A 17,934-nucleotide genomic window follows, 5' to 3' on the forward strand; every position below is an offset into this window, starting at 1 on the left:
TAAAGAATGTCCTGCAATGAGGGATACATGGGAGACACGAGTTTGATCCCCGTGTTGGGAAGATCTTCTAGAGGAGGAAATAGCAACCCACTCCAGTATTGCCTGGAAAATCCCATGAACAGAGGAGCTTGGCAGGCTATAGTATAAAGAGTCACAAATGCCTGAGTATGAGTCCCTGAGTCCTAATAGTGTTTGATTAGCAGTGTCTTCAATGGCCATGAGAGGCCATTATGGCATACATGTCAGGTTCTGCTTGTCTTTTGGAATGTATGTGGTTTGAATCATAGGAACAGAAGTTCTCTTTCCCCTAGGCCCCTTGGGGAGGTCTCTGTGCATCGATGGTCACATTTGGTGGTTGGACACATTTCAAGATATGCAGTTTTTCTTTATGTGAGCCAAGCTGGTTTATGCTGGGACTAAACTAGCATCATGGAAAAGAAATGCAAAAAAGCGAAATGGCTGTCTGAGGAGGATCCACGCACCTATGGACACCTTATCTTTGACAAAGAAGGCAAGAATATACAATGGATTAAAGACAATCTCTTTAACAAGTGGTGCTTGGAAAACTGGTAAACCACTTGTAAAAGAATGAAACTAGAACACTTTCTAACACCATACACAAAAATAAACTCAAAATGGATTAAAGATCTCAACGTAAGACCAGAAACTATAAAACTTTTAGAGGAGAACATAGGCAAAACACTCTCTGACATACATCACAGCAGGATCCTCTATGACCCACCTCCCAGAATATTGGAAATAAAAGCAAAAATAAACAAATGGGACCTAATTAAACTTAAAAGCTTCTGCACAACAAAGGAAACTATTAGCAAGGTGAAAAGGCAGCCTTCAGAATGGGAGAAAATAATAGCAAATGAAGCAACTGACAAACAACTCATCTCAAAAATATATAAGCAGCCCCTGCAGCTCAATTCCAGAAAAATAAATGACCCAGTCAAAAAATGGGCCAAAGAACTAAATAGACATTTCTCCAACGAAGACATACAGATGGCTAACAAACACAGGAAAAGATGCTCAACATCACTCATTATCAGAGAAATGCAAACCAAAACCACAATGAGGTACCATTTCACACCAGTCAGAATGACTGCGATCCAAAAGTCTACAAGCAATAAATTCTGAAGAGGGTGTGAAGAAAAGGGAACCCTCTTACACCGTTGGTGGGAATGCAAACTAGTACAGCCACTCTGGAGAACAGTGTGGAGATTTTTTAAAAAACTGGAAATAGAACTGCCATATGACCCAGCAATCCCACTGCTGGGCATACACACCGAGGAAACCAGAATTGAAAGAGACACGTGTACCCCAATGTTCATCACAGCACTGTTTATAATAGCCAGGACATGGAAGCAACCTAGATGTCCATCAGCAGATGAATGGATAAGAAAGCTGTGGTACATATACACAATGGAGTATTACTCAGCCATTAAAAAGAATACATTTGAATCAGTTCTAATGAGGTGGATGAAACTGGAGCCTATTATACAGAGTGAAGTAAGCCAGAAAGAAAAACACCAATACAGTATACTAACTCATATATATGGAATTTAGAAAGATGGTAACGATAACTCTGTAAGCAAGATAGAAAAAGAGACACAGATGTATAGAACAGTCTTTTGGACTCTGTGGGAGAGGGAGAGGGTGGGATGATTTAGGAGAATGGCATCAAAACATGTATAATATCATATATGAAACGAATCGCCAGTCCAGGTTCGGTGCATGATACAGAATGCTTGGGGCTGGTGCACTGGGACAACCCAGAGGGATGGTAAAGGGAGGGAGGAGGAGGGGGTTCAGGATGGGGAACATGGGTATACCTGTGGCAGATTCATGTTGATGTATGGCAAAACCAATAAAATATTGTAAAGTAATTAACCTCCAATTAAAACAAATAAATTTATACTAAAAAAAAACAAATAGCTGTGAAAAGAAGAGAAGGGAAAAGCAAAGGAGAAAAGGAAAGATATAAGCATCTGAATGCAAAGTTCCAAAGAATAGCAAGGAGAGAGAAGAAAGCTTTCCTCAGCGATCAATGCAAAGAAATAGAGGAAAGCAACAGAATGGGAAAGACTAGAGATCTCTTCAAGAAAATTAGAGATACCAAGGGAACATTTCATGCAAAGATGGGCTCGATAAAGGACAAAAATGGTATGGACCTAACAGAAGCAGGAGATAGTAAGAAGAGGTGGCAAGAATACACAGAAGAACTGTACAAAAAAAAGATCTTCACGACCCAGATAATCACGATGGTGTGATCACTCACCTAGAGCCAGACATCCTGGAATGTGAAGTCAAATGGGCCTTAGAAAGCATCACTACGTACAAAGCTAGTGGAGGTGATGGAATTCCAGTTGAGCTATTCCAAATCCTGAAAGATGATGCTGTGAAAGTGCTGCCCTCAATATGCCAGCAAATTTGGAAAACTCAGCAGTGGCCACAGGACTGGAAAAGGTCCGTTTTCATTCCAATCCCAAAGAAAGGCAATGCCAAAGAATGTTCAAACTACTGCACAATTGCACTCATCTCACATGCTAGTAAAGTAATGCTCAAAATTCTCCAAGCCAGGCTTCAGCAATACATGAAGCGTGAACTTCCTGATGTTCAAGCTGATTTTAGAAAAGGCAGAGGAACCAGAGATCAAATTGCCAACGTCCGCTGGATCATGGAAAAAGCAAGAGAGTTCCAGAAAAACATCTATTTCTGCTTTATTGACTATGCCAAAGCCTTTGACTGTGTGGATCACAATCAACTGTGGAAAATTCTTCAAGAGATGGGAATACCAGACCACCTGACCTGCCTCTTGAGAAACCTGTATGCAGGTCAGGAAGCAACAGTTAGAACTGGACGTGCAACCACAGACTGGTTCCAAATAGGAAAAGGAGTACGACAAGGCTGTATATTATCACCCTGCTTATTTAACTTCTATGAAGAGTACATCATGAGAAACGCTGGGCTGGAAGGACAAGCTGGAATCAAGATTGCTGGGAGAAATATCAATAACTTCAGATATGCAGATGACACCACCCTTATGGCAGAAAGTGAAGAGGAACTCAAAAGCCTCTTGATGAAAGTGAAAGAGGAGAGTGAAAAAGTTGGCTTAAAGCTGAACATTCAGAAAACGAAGATCATGGCATCCGGTCCCATCACCTCATGGGAAATAGATGGGGAAACAGTGGAAACAGTGTCAGACTTTATTTTTGGGGCTCCAAAATCACGGCAGATGGTGACTGCAGCCATGAAATTAAAAGACGCTTACTCCTTGGAAGGAAAGTTATGACCAACCTAGATAGCATATTCAAAAGCAGAGACATTACTTTGCCAACAAAGGTCCGTCTAGTCAAGGCTATATGGTTTTTCCAGTGGTCATGTATGGATGTGAGAGTTGGACTGTGAAGAAATCTGAGTGCCAAAGAATTGATGCTTTTGAACTGTGGTGTTGGAGAAGACTCTTGAGAGTCCCTTGGACTGCAAGAAGATCTAACCAGTCCATCCTAAAGGAGATCAGTCCTGGGTATTCATTGAAAGGACTGATGCTGAAGCTGAAACTCCAGTCCTTTGGCCACCTCATGTGAAGAGTTGACTCATTGGAAAAGACCCTGATGCTGGGAGGGATTGGGGGCAGGAGGAGAAGGGGACAACAGAGGATGAGATGGCTGGATGGCATCACTGACTCGATGAGTTTGGGTAGACTTCGGGAGTTGGTGATGGACAGGGAGGTCTGGCTTGCTGCGATTCATGGGGTCACAAAGTGTCGGACATGACTGAGTGACTGAACTGATATGAAATTAGCACCTTTGGCCTCTCTGGAGCTTTGCTCACTGAATTAGTAAATGAGTGCTTTATTCCTGTTCCAAGTTCTACCCTTCAATAATAAGAGAATGCTAGGTCTTTCTCTTAATCTCTTAGGGCCTCTGAGGCCAGGATATCTGAGACCTTGCTCCTTTTCATTCTTTTGACATCTTTCTCCTTAGCACATTTAAAGCTCATAGGAAATATTCTTGTTCTCCTGAAAAGAAGGAAAAACAATAAGTTTGAGGAAATCTGATGCAAAAATCTCTCTGGCTGAGCTGTGGAGTTCAGAGTTTCAGTGACCTCCAGCAGGGCCCCTGTGATTCTCCTGGGTCCCAGGGCAGTCAAGGGTGGGCTTTATAGTTGCCTCTCCTCCCTCCTCCCCTCTCCAATCCATACTGTAGTCCTGAGAATATTACTTTTATTTTCCTCCAGCATCAAAAAAGTCTCCAAACTCACATCCTTTACTTGTGATTGTTCTTGGCATGGGTTGGAACTGCCAGGACCACAAGACCTTGAGTACAGAACTCCCCCTACACTGAGTCTTATGCTGCTTTACTTAAGATAGAGCAGGGCTGGAAAAAGAAGTTGGTATAAGCAGCTCAGTCTTGCAGGCAGAGGCAGAAATTCCTGCACTGTATTCATACCGTTGCCCCCACACTGCAGTTTCTTGCTTCAGACCCCCAGAGTTCTGGTCTTATCCTCCCTTGTCCTGAGCTTTCCCAGCTTGTCTCAGCCACTTCATCCTCTTCTACCCTTCATGGGCATCTTTCTTCCTCTTGGCTTTGGGTGTAGTTTATAAGGCAGCTGATGCACTTCCCACCCAAATTCAGGTGGTGCCCTTCTGCTTTTTTTAAAAAAAAATAATTTTCAATGGCCCTTTCTGTCTCCCTGTTCAGCGGATGTTTCTAGCTCCTCCTCATGGGTGCCAGCCCTTGAAGAAATTCAATCTCTTTTTGCACCAGTCAACCCTTTTCCAACAGACACACAACAAAGTCACGGAAACTCTACTTACGGTGAATCTCCACAGCCCCCCAAGGTCATCACTCCTCTCGAAGCAGGTGGGCTTTAGCCCTTCCTCCAGACAGCACTTGATGGAAGCCAGGCCAGTGGCCCCAGCGCCCACAATCGCAACTCGTTTGGCCATGTTGTCCTGTGTGGGGACAATGAAGCGGAACCATTTATTCATAAGTGAAAGCCTCACCCCATCCTTGGCTGCTCTAGCGAACCAGGAAAAAGAATTGGAGAGATTAAGGGATTTGCTCCTTTTGAATCCTCTGTAGCTGGTTTCTGGTGTCGTGCATGTGAGGAGGGCAATGTTCGGGTCACTGGTTTAACCCTGTGCTTCGTATGTTCCCACCCCCTCACTCAGAACTGGTGCTGAATAACAGTACATTTGTCAAGACTGTAGCTTTTGGCAGAATGGTTGAAATCGGATCCTTCAGTACACGGAATTTTGCGTTCTGCACTGTGCTGCTGCCTCCAGCCTTCCTCCACAAACCCTTGAGTAAAATAATAGAGCAGCAGCCCAGGAAAGGATCGCCTTGGCAAACTCAGTTTTTTATAAACACATGAAATCGAATCTCAGATTGGTGTGATGTGATACGAGGTCACCCAGAAGCTGGTGGAGTGGGGTTGAGATGCAGAGCCAAGACACTGGCCGCCACAGGCGCGGTTACAACACTGCCTGGGGCTGGTCCCTGTCCCTGGCAAACTGCCAGTGTTCCAGCTGTGCTGTCATCCTTCTCCTACCTGCTGCCAGTGGATGGTCATCAGTGGGAAAGAGAAGGTGTGGGATGGAAAGGTAGGCATGGAGAATTCTCTTCCTGTCTCCACAGGGTCCTGACTCACCTCTAGGAAACCGTCGTGTCACCATTGGCACTGATGGAGGGGTATCTGACCGTGGCCATGGGTTAACATGAACTTGTAAGAATGATGAGAGGCAATATAATGCATTGGTTAAGCCAGTGTTCTCCAACTTTTATGGCACCAGGGAATGATTTCGTGGAAGACAGTTTTTCCAGGGATTAGGGTGCAGGTGTGGATGGTTCAGGTGGTAATGAAAGCAATGGGGGAGCGATGGCCAGGGCCAGAGGAAGTGTCGCTACCTGTGCTGGCCCACCCACCCTCCGCTCACCTCCTGCTGTGTGGCCGGGTTCTTAACAGGCCACAGGGGGTTGAGAACCCCCGGGTTAAGCAACCAGACTCTGGACCACATTGTCTGTGACTTTGGCAAATCATTCTACTCCTCTGTGTATCATATAAAGTGAAGAAAATAGTAGTGTTTTCCTTGCAGGGTTTTGTTAGAATCAAGTGAGTCAATTACACATGACAGTTGGCTTAGAAGTGCTCCTGGGACATAGAAAATGCTCAATAAATAGAAGCTATTTTAAGTATAAAAACATTTCCCTAAATCAGCTTCCTCTTTGCCTTTCCCATCACTGAGCCTCTGTTCTTTAAATTCCTATAGCATTTTGGTCAACACGCACAAGCTTAACTCTTTATCATGTGATTTTAGCTGTTGTTCCCCCCAATTTTTTTGTGATCTTTTTCTCTCCCCAAGTTAGTAAATTTTTAAACCAGATGGATCAAAGAGTAGATGCAAAATTACCTCAAAGATACTATCTTCCTGAACATTTGCCATGAGACAAGGAAGTTTCACAGAGGAGCTTGTTGCACAAAACTGAATATACATCTTTTGTTTTTCAGGATTGAGACACAGAGTAGTAGTACAAGTACAGAGACGTCATCTGATTCGTACTCTGCTGTGACCCCAGGGTCTAGGGCTGCACTTGGAACATAACGTAATTGATGCTTCAGCTCAGTTCAGTTCAGTCACTCAGTTGTGTCCAACTCTTTTCGACCCCAAATATCGCAGCACGCCAGGCCTCCCTGTCCAACACCAATTCCCGGAGTTCACTCAAACTCATGTCCATTGAGTCAGCGATGCCATCCAGCGATCTCATCCTCTGTCGTCCCCTTCTCCTCCTGCCCCCAATCCCTTCCAGCATCAGGATCTTTTCCAATGAGTCAACTCTTCGCATGAGGTGGCCAAAGGACTGGAGTTTTAGCTTTAGCATCAATCCTTCCAATGAACACCCAGGACTGATTTCCTTTAGGATGGACTGGTTAGATCTTCTTGCAGTCCAAGGGACTCTCAAGAGTCTTCTCCAACACCACAGTTCAAAAGCATCAATTCTTTGGCACTCAGCTTTCTTCACAGTCCAACTCTCACATCCATACATGACCACTGGAAAAACCATAGCCTTGACTAGATGGACCTTTGTTGGCAAAGTAATGTCTCTGCTTTTCAATATGCTGTCTAGGTTGGTCATAACTTTCCTTCCAAGGAGTAAGTGTCTTTTAATTACATGGCTGCAATCACCATCTGCAGTGATTTTGGAGCCCCCCAAAATAAAGTCTGCCACTGTTTCCACTGTTTCCCCATCTATTTCCGATGAGGTGATGGGACCAGATGCCATGATCTTCGTTTTCTGAATGTTGAGCTTTAAGCCAACTTTTTCACTCTCCTCTTTCACTTTCATCAAGAGGCTTTTGAGTTCCTCTTCACTTTCTGCCACAAGGGTGGTGTAATCTGTATATCTGAGGTTGTTGATATTTCTCCCGGCAATCTTGATTCCAGCTTGTGCTTCTTCCAGCCCAGCATTTCTCATGATGTACTCTGCATATAAGTTAAATAAGCAGGGTGACAATATACAGCCTTGTCGTACTCCTTTTCCTATTTGGAACCAGTCTGTTGTTCCATGTCCAGTTCTAACTGTTGCTTCCTGACCTGCATACAAATTTCTCAAGAGGCAGGTCAGGTGGTCTGGTATTCCCATCTCTTTCAGAGTTTTCCACAGTTTATTGGATCCACACAGTCAAAGGCTTTGACATAGTCAGTAAAGCAGAAATAGATGTTTTTCTGGAACTCTCTTGCTTTTTCCATGATCCAGCAGATGTTGGCAATTTGATCTCTGGTTCCTCTACCTTTTCTAAAAAGAGTTTGAACATCTGGAAGTTCACGGTTCACGTATTGCTAAAGCCTGGCTTGGAGAATTTTGAGCATTACTTTACTAGTGTGTGAGATGAGTGCAATTGATGCTTAGTACCCCCAAATATTTCTGTTTATATATATATATGTTTTTAAAATTTTTATTTTTTTGGCTACTCTGTATGCATGTGGGGTCGTAGTTCTCCAACCAGGGATTGAATCCTTGCCCCCATGCAGTGGAAGTGCAGTCTTAACCATTGGACTGCCAAGGAAGTCTCCACAAATATTTCTTGAATGAAATGAAAAGGCCCATTTGTTTAGGTATCGTGTGAAAGTGTTATAGAGCCAATTTGCTTCAGCTGGATTTGATTTACTGGGGAAAGTTAGTAGATTCCCTTTGGGGGAAGTCATGCTCTAGTTGCTTATGGAATTGCCTTGAGCTCACTTTATAAAAGAGAGTATCTGTACTGACTCTTATTCCAAGGGCCTGACACAGTACTTTAAATATTTGCCTTTAAACATTTGAAGAATCATCATCGACAGATTAGAATTACGGCCAATTATGGATTTGAAGATGTTATAGGGAGGCAAATTTTAGGTCAATATAAGCACTTTTCAGCATTTCAAGCTGATATTTATTTTGTTCAGACAGAGTCTGTAGGATGGTTTTTGGGGGAGATTTCATAAGTAGGAAATTAGTAGGTAATGTGGAGGGTGGAATCTAATGCCCTATAGGGTCTTATCAAGCCAGATTCATTACCCTTCTCATTAATTACCCTTCAAATACTCAATGAGGGGCTTCTATGCTGCTAAGCCCTAGGCAAGGTATTCAGGGGTACCAATAAGGCATGATGCCTTCTTTAGCTGTCATTCAGTGGGAAAGTAAGATTTGAGAATAAGTACCACATTCTGTGTCAAGTGCTAACACAGAGATGTTTCACGTGTGCTTTGCAGTAAGCACATGATGAAAGAGGTGCTAATACTGACTTTGGGGAGGTAGGAAAGCAACACAGAAGCGTACTGTTTGCTCCCGGCTTTGAATGATGAAAAGAACTCCAGTGGGCAGAGGAGTGGAGGAAGTGCCCTCCAGAGAGAGGTAGCAGTGAGAGTAAGGGCCAGAGATCGGCCATAGAGGCATCATGACCATTTGACTCTACAGAGGCTTGACTCTAAGGAGGGCTATTCTTTTGACTCCTGTAAGAAATAGCATGTTCCCCACATGAGAGGACTACATTACTGTGTTGATTTACTGGATTGTATGTGTTTAGTCTTCTTTCTGCATAAGCCTATATGTTTCTTCACAGAAGGCCATTTTCTGTGACCAGTCTCTTATTTTCTCATAGCATCTAGCTGCATGCTTGGCCTGGACAGTAGTTGCATAAATATTTGGCAATGGGTTGATTTCCTGACAGGTACAATGAATTAATTCATCACCTTATATCTTTTTAATTAAAAAAATAATTGAGTAAATATCTTCTGGGAGCTAATATCCTGGGTCAGACAGTCTGTCCTCAAAATGACTTTCTATCAAATGTACAATCCATAGAAAGTCCCTCCCCAGGTCATAACTGCTACTCAGTGTGGGCCAGATGCAGCCAGCCTTTTTGTAGAAGTAAACATCACTCTGGATTTTTTATGGGAAAGTAGGGTACTTGGGTCTTGCCTGGAGAATCCCAGGGACGGGCGAGCCTGGTGGGCTGCCATATATGGGGTCACACAGAGTCGGACACGACTGGAGTGACTTACCAGCAGCAGCAGCAGGGTACTTGGGAGTCAGACCTGAGCTGGAAGTTTAGTGTTGGCTAATTGCCAGCAGTATGATGTTATACAAGTAATTTGTTTCTGTGTCTCGGTTTCCTTCTAAAATGAAGCTAGTTGCGACTGACATATATATACACTTGGTTGGCGTGTTGCTGTGTGCGTGGCGGTTTTTTTCTGACTCTTTGTGACCCCATGGACTGTAGCCTTCCAGGCTCCTCTGTCCCGGGCAAGAACATATATACACTGCTGCTGCTGCTAAGTCGCTTCAGTCTTGTCTGACTCTGTGCGACCCCATAGATGGCAGCCCACCAGGCTTCCCCGTCCCTGGGATTCTCCAGGCAAGAACACTGGAGTGGGTTGCCATTTCCTTCTCCAATGCATGAAAGTGAAAAGTGAAAGGGAAGTCGCTCAGTCGTGTCCGACTCATAGCGACCCCATGGACTGCAGCCTACCAGACTCATCCGTCAATAGGATTTTTCCAGGCAAGAGTACTGGAGTGGGTTGCCATTGCCTTCTCAAAATACATAACTAGCAAAAACTGGCTGTATAGCACAGGGAACTCAGTTTGGCGCTTTGTGGTGACCTAGATGGATGGGATGTTCGGGAGAGCAGGGAGGGAGGCCCTAGAGGGAAGTGATATATGTATACATATAGCTGATTCATTTCACTGTACAGCAGAGACTAACACAGCATTGTAAAGCAATTATATTCTGATAAAAATAAATAAAAAATATAGCTAGAAGTTGAACCTGTTGTAAGAATGAATCAACAGATGTGTAAAACACTTTAGCACAGTACTTGGGACATTCTTATCTCAGAATAGAAGTTGCCATGTTATTTTTACATATTCAGGAGCATTTTCTTGAATCTGATATTTTTGTAGATATCTGACTTGACAATTTTGAGTTTATTTATTTGGAATAGAAGAGTATTGGGGCAACTAGAAATATATAGCTAAAGATTGTGTTCTAGCAAGTAAAGGAAATGAGTAGGGAAATAAAAGAAGTGATGATGAGAGAAAGGGAAAGAGAGAAAAAGATAAAAGGAGAAAAAACAGGTTTCAAATCACCCTTCAGGACTTTTCTTTTTATTTCTTTACGTTTTCATTTCAGATCTACTTGGTGTGTGTCCATAGTCTCACATGAATTGTTCTCATGTTTGGAAAAGTGAACATGAGAATACATGAGCACATATGCACTCAAGGTGACTACTGCATTCACATGCTAATGAAAATTAATGCTTCCAACCGTTTCTTCAAGTATTGATACTTCTATGAAACCAAAGTGATTAAAAAAATTAATAAGTGCTTTTTAGAAAAAGTATTGTCTGCCTTTATTATTTCTTTTAACTAAAAATCATTTCTAGTCAGTGACTGCTGTAGGTTAGACAAAGTGATTGATAACAGGGTAGGAAATTTTATTAAGGTGAAAAATACTCTAATGCCACTGATTAGTGTTATTTCACATGCTAATGCAAAATGAATATTAAAAATACTATTGCTTCTAATGTGAATACACAATAAAAATTTGGCCATTCCTTTGCCGGAGGTTTTAAAAGCAGCGTATCATCACCATCATCATTATTTCAATGAAGAAAGCCTCATCAAAGCTGACTAAATATGAAAGAAGTAATAAAAATAAAAAGTATGACCAAATTGAAGTGTCCACTGGATGAAAGTGAGTTTATAAAAAACATCAAGCAAAATAACTTAAGCAACACAAAATTGCTAAATGAGTTGAGAAATTACTGTCGGTTACATCAAAGTCACCGATTTTTAACCAACTGGGTTACAAACAAACCACTGGTGTTTTCCTAAGCATTTTACATCACTGCCTCTACTTCAAAAGAAGTAAGATGCGAAAATATAATGTACCATAGTCAGACTGAGTGCCTCCGTTGGTTTATTAGGATGATATAGGGGTTAGAACATGAGGCTAGGGCTGTCATTCCCAGAATTGTGTGCAGAGGTACTGAGTTATTTTAAAAATTTGAGGAAAGCGTAGTAATACTCCATGTCTGTTGAATACCAAAGTATTAGCTGGAGGTAGTCCACAATTTTTATATCATATAGGGATGTGTTCTATTCCATAATGTAACATCTCTGCAAAGCTAGGTTTCTGACTGTTGCAATGTTAAAAAGTGAACAGTTGAGGTAGAACAGGAAATGAATATTTGATCTGATTCCGAGTTGAGCAGTGCTGTGTGCACCTCATTATTAAGTAATTGCGATTATTCAAGTATAAAATAAAAATAACATTTTCCTTTAAGTTTGTGTATTATTATTTCAAACAACTACAAGGTTGATTGAAAAAGAACAAAAATATAAATACAGAGAACAGAATAAAAATACAAATACAAAGAAAAGAAATACATAAGTTGTTTGGATGTGACTATTTAATAAGAGGAACTATAGCTTGGGGGCCCTGTGACAAAATTACTTGCACACTAAAGAGCCCCTTAAACCTAGGAAGTCTGGGAATCTTTGGGTTATAGTCTTCCCTTCTGAATATATTTTAATTGGTCAGGAGACCTTGTCTACTGGTGTCAAGAAATGCAAACTATCCTATACCTGCTGCTGCTACTGCTGCTAAGTTGCTTCAGTCGCGTCCGACTCTGTGCGACCCCGTAGACCGCAGCCCACCAGGCTCCCCCATCCCTGGGATTCTCCAGGCAAGAACACTGGAGTGGGTTGCCATTTCCTTCTCCAATGCATGAAAGTGAAACGTGAAAGTGAAGTCGCTCAGTCGTGTCCGACTCTTTGCGACTCCATGGACTGCAGCCCACCAGGCTCCTCCATCCATGGGATTTTCCAGGCAAGAGTACTGGAGTGGGGTGCCATTGCCTTCTCCGATCCTATACCTAGTCCAGCAGTTAACCAGTGTTAAAAGGTTTCTGGTGTGACTCATCTATGTATTTCAAAGGAAACCATCTTCACTGGTGCTGACAGGTTTCTTGTTTAGTTGCTAAGTCATGACTCTTTTGTGACCCCGTGGACTGTAGCCTGCCAGGCTCCTCTGTCCATGGGATTTCCCAGGCAAGAATACTGGAGAGGGTTGCTATTGCCTTCTCCAGGGGATCTTTCCCAACCCAGGGATCAAACTCTCATCTCCTGCACTGGCAGGCAGATTCTTTGCCTCTGAGCCTCCAGGGAAGCCAGACAGGCTTGTAACCATTCCTTTATTTGTACATTACCCACCCGCCCCTTCCCCTTTCTCTCTTTCTGTCTCTCTGTCCTGTGTTGTGTCTCTTGTCCTCTCTCTCACACATGGACATATACACACATTTCTTATCAGGTGGTTGTATTTCGGAAGAGGCTGGAGGAGGGGGAAACAGCTGCTGGAGGTTAGAAATCCCCTGGGATTTCTAACCTCCAGCAGCTGTTTCCCCCTCCTCCAGCTTCTTCCAAAACACAACCACCTGATAAGAAAAGTTCCGCCAGGTTCTAAATTCACCATACCAGTTACAAGGCCACAGATATTCCCTTGGCTGGAGGGGAAACTGCTGCTGCTGCTGCTAAGTCACTTCAGTCGTGTTCGACTCTGTGCGACCCGTAGATGGCAGCCCACCAGGCTCTGCCGTCCCTGGGATTTTCCAGGCAAGAACACTGGAGTGGGTTGCCATTTCCTTCTCCAGTGCATGAAAGTGAAAAGTGAAAGGGAAGTCGCTCAGTCGTGTCCTACGCTCAGCGACCCCATGGACTGCAACCCACCAGGCTCCTTCGTCCATGGGATTTTCCAGGCAAGAGTACTGGAGTGGGGTGCCATTGCCTTCTCCAGTGGGGGGGGGGGGCGGAAACTAGCAAATAACAAAGGACAGACAGTCTTTCCATCTGTTAATCAGATGGCATTCAACAGGATATCTACAAGAGAGTTTTGCAACTCTTAAAATTTATACTCCTGTGAATTTAACTGAGTGAAAAAAAGACAACATGCAACATAAATTGGTCAGATTCAAAAGGGAGGGGTCATTGCCTCTGTCTCTGAGCTCACGCCAATATTTGGTAGACAAACCCCCAAACCATTATCTAACACCAAGTTAGAAGCTATTAATGAAAGCTCTTAAGAAAAAGTCCTGATTTCCCTTTGCATTAGGAATACATGTTTTCCCCTTGATTAACCAGTTAGTAGTCTACCCAGCAATGTACTTACCAGTGTACACAGAAGACTCGATACTATCTGACTTTACCGTCCTGATACAAGTACTCAAGCACTTACCCCTCTTTGTCCTTTGGGATGGGGAGTGACTTTATAGCTCTCCACAGATCAAGGGAGTGGCATTCTGCTGAGTTGACTCTGTCCTGAAGCACAATAACAAAACAGGAAAAATCTGGGCCCCACCTCCCTAAAGCAAAAGAATCAGAGGTTATATCTGGTTATTTACTTTATGTACTTGAAATTCCTGATGCCAAGTCCTGGCCACAGTTTGCAGAAATGGAACTGAATGATCCAGAGCCAATGTTGTCCTAGGCATCCTGGGTACACCGGATGAACCCTGTCTAGGATAAAGAATGTTATGCAGAATTTGCAATCTAAGTTTAGCCATTATTTATATTTTAACTTGATTAATTGCAACAGTGAAATGCTAAGATAAATACTGGTGATATGTACTTTAGACTCACTCTTTTCCCTGCAAAAGAGAAATTATTTTAGGGAGTCACAGCAGCATATTCATTGTTCCTAGATTTCATTCTTAAAAGAGGAGGGGATAAATAAAATAAGGCAATTATGACAACAGCTGCTACACTGAAGAGTCATTTTTAAACATTTTGATCCATTTCTCATTTAGAGAAAATGCTTATTGTTTCCAAATCATACATCACCCGTATTAGTATTCAGTTTTTTCTGTTAATTAATTTATTTATATGTTTTTATTATTTAAAAAATTAATTTCCATTGGAGTACAGTTGATACACAATGTTGTGTCAGTTTCAGGTGTACAGCAAAGGGAATCAGTTATACATTTATATATAGCCACTCTTTTTTAGATTCTTTTGCCATATAGGGCAGTACAGAGTACTGAGTAGAGTTCCCTTTGTTATACAGTAAGTCCCCATTAGTTATCTGTTTTATATGTAGTAGTATGTATATGTCTATCCCAGCTTCTCCTCTTTAAAGACTTGAATGCAGATGATTGCCAAAGCACTTGGGAAATATAACAACTGTGTGGAAGGAGCACAATATTTGGCATCAGAAGTCCTGGGTTTAAGTAAAGTTTCACCAGGCACTATTAGAGTAATCTTGGGAAAATTATTTAATTTTTTAAACCTTTAATTTCCTCAGTTTAAGATAAGCATAATAATACTTGCCTCACACAGTTGTGGTGGGGAATGGATGAATCTGTATAGAGGCTGTGATGGTGATGATGATGATGCTATTGCTAGACCAGATAAGGTGTCTTGATTTTTGATTTACAATATTGAAATGACTTCCACAGGTACAGAGACTAAACTCCAAAACTGATTGGTAAGACTGAAGCATGGAGAAGCTTCTGGAAAGACAAATCTTTTTTTTTGTTGTTCCCCCTTGATTTTCAATGTAGTTTCACTACACCCTTTAGCCCTACATTCAGAGGGCCTTCTGTATCATTGGGTCTGTTGCTGGCTCACAACACTTACCCTTTGCCTTTTCTGGCTTACTGAAGACGTGGCGCCAAAATGGCATTATTGGCTTTGTTGAGCTCAGCTGCCTTCCTGTAGCTATGAAGATGATAGTATTCGGATGATTTCAAAGCTTAATTTTTACCCCAAAATTAAGGCTTCAAGACAACTATTAGTTCAAGTGTGTTTTTAAAAATCAAAATATGTTTGATATTGAGTCATGGATACCTTGAGAGCCAGGACCACGATTAATGTCTCAAACTCCAGTACTTAGGCATTTACCTTGATTGTACATGCACCTTTGGTGCCCACCAAGGAGGTCTCAGGGCCTTACCAGGCAAGCTGCTAACATAAATGGAAACAAAAATTTTATAGTGTTGGTTGTGTATAAACCTAGCCATTGATCATAGCATCTCATTTTCCATAATTATCAAGAAACTTAAAGTAATTAAAAATGAAAAGACTGGCCTTCAACAGCACCTTCCTTTTTTTTTTTCTTCCTAATTTTAGGGTTTATTGTCAATTAGTTGTACTTGAGGCCTTGGAAGAGGGTGTTTGCTATGCCCAGTGCATTTTCTTGGCAAAACTCTATTAGTCTTTGCCCTGCTTCATTTCGTATTCCAAGGCCAAATTTGCCTGTTACTCCAGGTATTTCTTGACTTCCTACTTTTGCATTCCAGTCCCCTATAATGAAAAGGACATCTTTTTTGGGTGTTAGTTCTAAAAGGTTTTGTAGGTCTTCATAGAACCGTTCAACTTCAGCTTCTTCAGTGTTACTGGTTGGGGCATAGACTTGGATTTCTGTGATATTGAATGGTTTGCCTTGGAAACGAACAGATCATTCTGTCGTTTTTGAGACTGCATCCAAGTACTGCATTTTGGACTCTTTTGTTGACCACAATGGCTACTCCATTTCTTCTGAGGGATTCCTGCCCGCAGTAGTAGATCTAATGGGCATCTGAGTTAAATTCACCCAGTCCAGTCCATTTTAGTTCGCTGATTCCTAGAATGTCGACATTCACTCTTGCCATCTCCTGTTTGACCACTTCCAATTTGCCTTGATTCATGGACCTGACATTCCAGGTTCCTATGCAATATTGCTCTTTATAGCATCAGACCTTGTTTCTATCACCAGTCACATCCACAACTGGGTATTGTTTTTGCTTTGGCTCCATCCCTTCATTCTTTCTGGAGTTATTTCTCCACTGATCTCCAGTAGCATATCAGGCACCTACCAACCTGGGGAGTTCCTCTTACAGTATCCTATCATTTTGCCTTTTCATACTGTTCATGGGGTTCCCAAGGCAAGAATACTGAAGTGGTTTGCCATTCCCTTCTCCAGTGGACCACGTTCTGTCAGACCTCTCCACCATGACCTGCCCGTCTTGGGTGGCCCCACGGGCATGGCTTAGTTTCATTGAGTTAGACAAGGCTGGGGTCCTAGTGTGATTAGATTGAATAGTTTTCTGTGATTATGGTTTCAGTGTGTCTGCCCTCTGATGCCCTCTTGGAACACCTACCGTCTTACTTGGGTTTCTCTTACCTTGGACGTGGGGTATCTCTTCATGGCTGCTCCAGCAAAGCGCAGCCACTGCTCCTTACCTTGGATGAGGGGTATCTCCTCACTGTCACCCCTCATGACCTTGAACGTGGAATAGTTCCTCGAGGCTCTCCTGCACCCATGCAGCCACTGCTCCTTGGACGTGGGGTTGCTCCTCCCGGCTGCTGCCCCTGGCCTTGGAAAGTAATGCTCAAAATTCTCCAAGCCAGACTTCAGCAATATGTGAACTGTGAACTTCCAGATGTTCAAGCTGGTTTTTTAGAAAAGGCAGAGGAACCAGAGATCAAATTGCCAACATCCGCTGGATCATGGAAAAAACAAGAGAGCTCCAGAAAAACATCTATTTCTGCTTTATTGACTATGCCACAAAGCCTTTGACTGTGTGGATCACAATAAACTGTGGAAAATTCTGAAAGAGATGGGAATACCTGACCACCTGACCTGCCTCTTGAGAAACCTATGTGCAGGTCAGGAAGCAACAATTAGAACTGGACACGGAACAACAGACTGGTTCCAAATAGGAAAAGGAGTACATCAAGGCTGTATATTGTCACCCTGCTTATTTAACTTATATGCAGAGTACATCATGAGAAATGCTGGGCTGGAAGAAGCACAAGCTGGAATCAGGTTTGCTGGGAGAAATATCAATAACCTCAGATATGCAGATGACACCACCCTTATGGCAGAAGGTGAAGAGGAACTCAAAAGCCTCTTGATGAAAGTGAAAGAGGAGAGTGAAAAAGTTGGCTTAAAGCTCAACATTCAGAAAACGAAGATCATGGCATCTGGTCCCATCACTTCATGGGAAATAGATGGGGAAACAGTGGAAACAGTGTCAGACTTTATTTTTGGGGGCTCCAAAATCACTGCAGATGGTGACTGCAGCCATGAAATTAAAAGATGCTTACTCCTTTGAAGAAAAGTTATGACCAATCTAGACAGCATATTGAAAAACAGAGACATTACTTTGCCAACAAAGGTCTGTCTAGTCAAGGCTATGGTTTTTCCAGTGGTCATGTATGGATGTGAGACTTGGGCTGTGAAGAAAACTGAGCGCTGAAGAATTGATGGTTTTGAACTGTGGTGTTGGAGAAGACTCTTGAGAGTCCCTTGGACTGCAAAGAGATCCAACCAGTCCATTCTGAAGATCAGCTCTGAGATTTCTTTTGAAGGAATGATGCTAAAGCTGAAACTCCAGTCCTTTGGCTACCT

The 17,934-nt window shown here is 42.5% G+C and overlaps 1 protein-coding gene across 3 annotated transcripts in view; it reads right to left on the reverse strand.

The window, feature by feature from the left end:
- Window positions 1-13,871, reverse strand: part of FMO1 (flavin containing dimethylaniline monoxygenase 1) — a 38,923-nt gene extending 25,052 nt beyond the window's left edge. Inside the window, exons 1-2 of one of the 3 annotated variants that reach the window (XM_070385308.1) lie at window positions 13,780-13,871; window positions 4,826-4,963 (exon numbers count right to left, since the gene is read on the reverse strand). In XM_070385308.1, the coding sequence (XP_070241409.1) occupies window positions 4,826-4,957 (132 nt within the window). In that variant the 5' untranslated portion in view covers window positions 4,958-4,963; window positions 13,780-13,871. Of the gene's footprint in view, window positions 1-4,825; window positions 4,964-6,421; window positions 7,033-13,713 lie in introns of those variants that run through there. The other 2 variants (XM_005902397.3, XM_070385307.1) reach the window with 2 other exon arrangements.
- Between the last annotated feature and the right edge of the window lie 4,063 nt (window positions 13,872-17,934).

This window comes from Bos mutus, chromosome 16 (assembly GCF_027580195.1).
Source record: "Bos mutus isolate GX-2022 chromosome 16, NWIPB_WYAK_1.1, whole genome shotgun sequence".
NCBI classification, from domain to species: Eukaryota; Metazoa; Chordata; class Mammalia; order Artiodactyla; family Bovidae; genus Bos; species Bos mutus.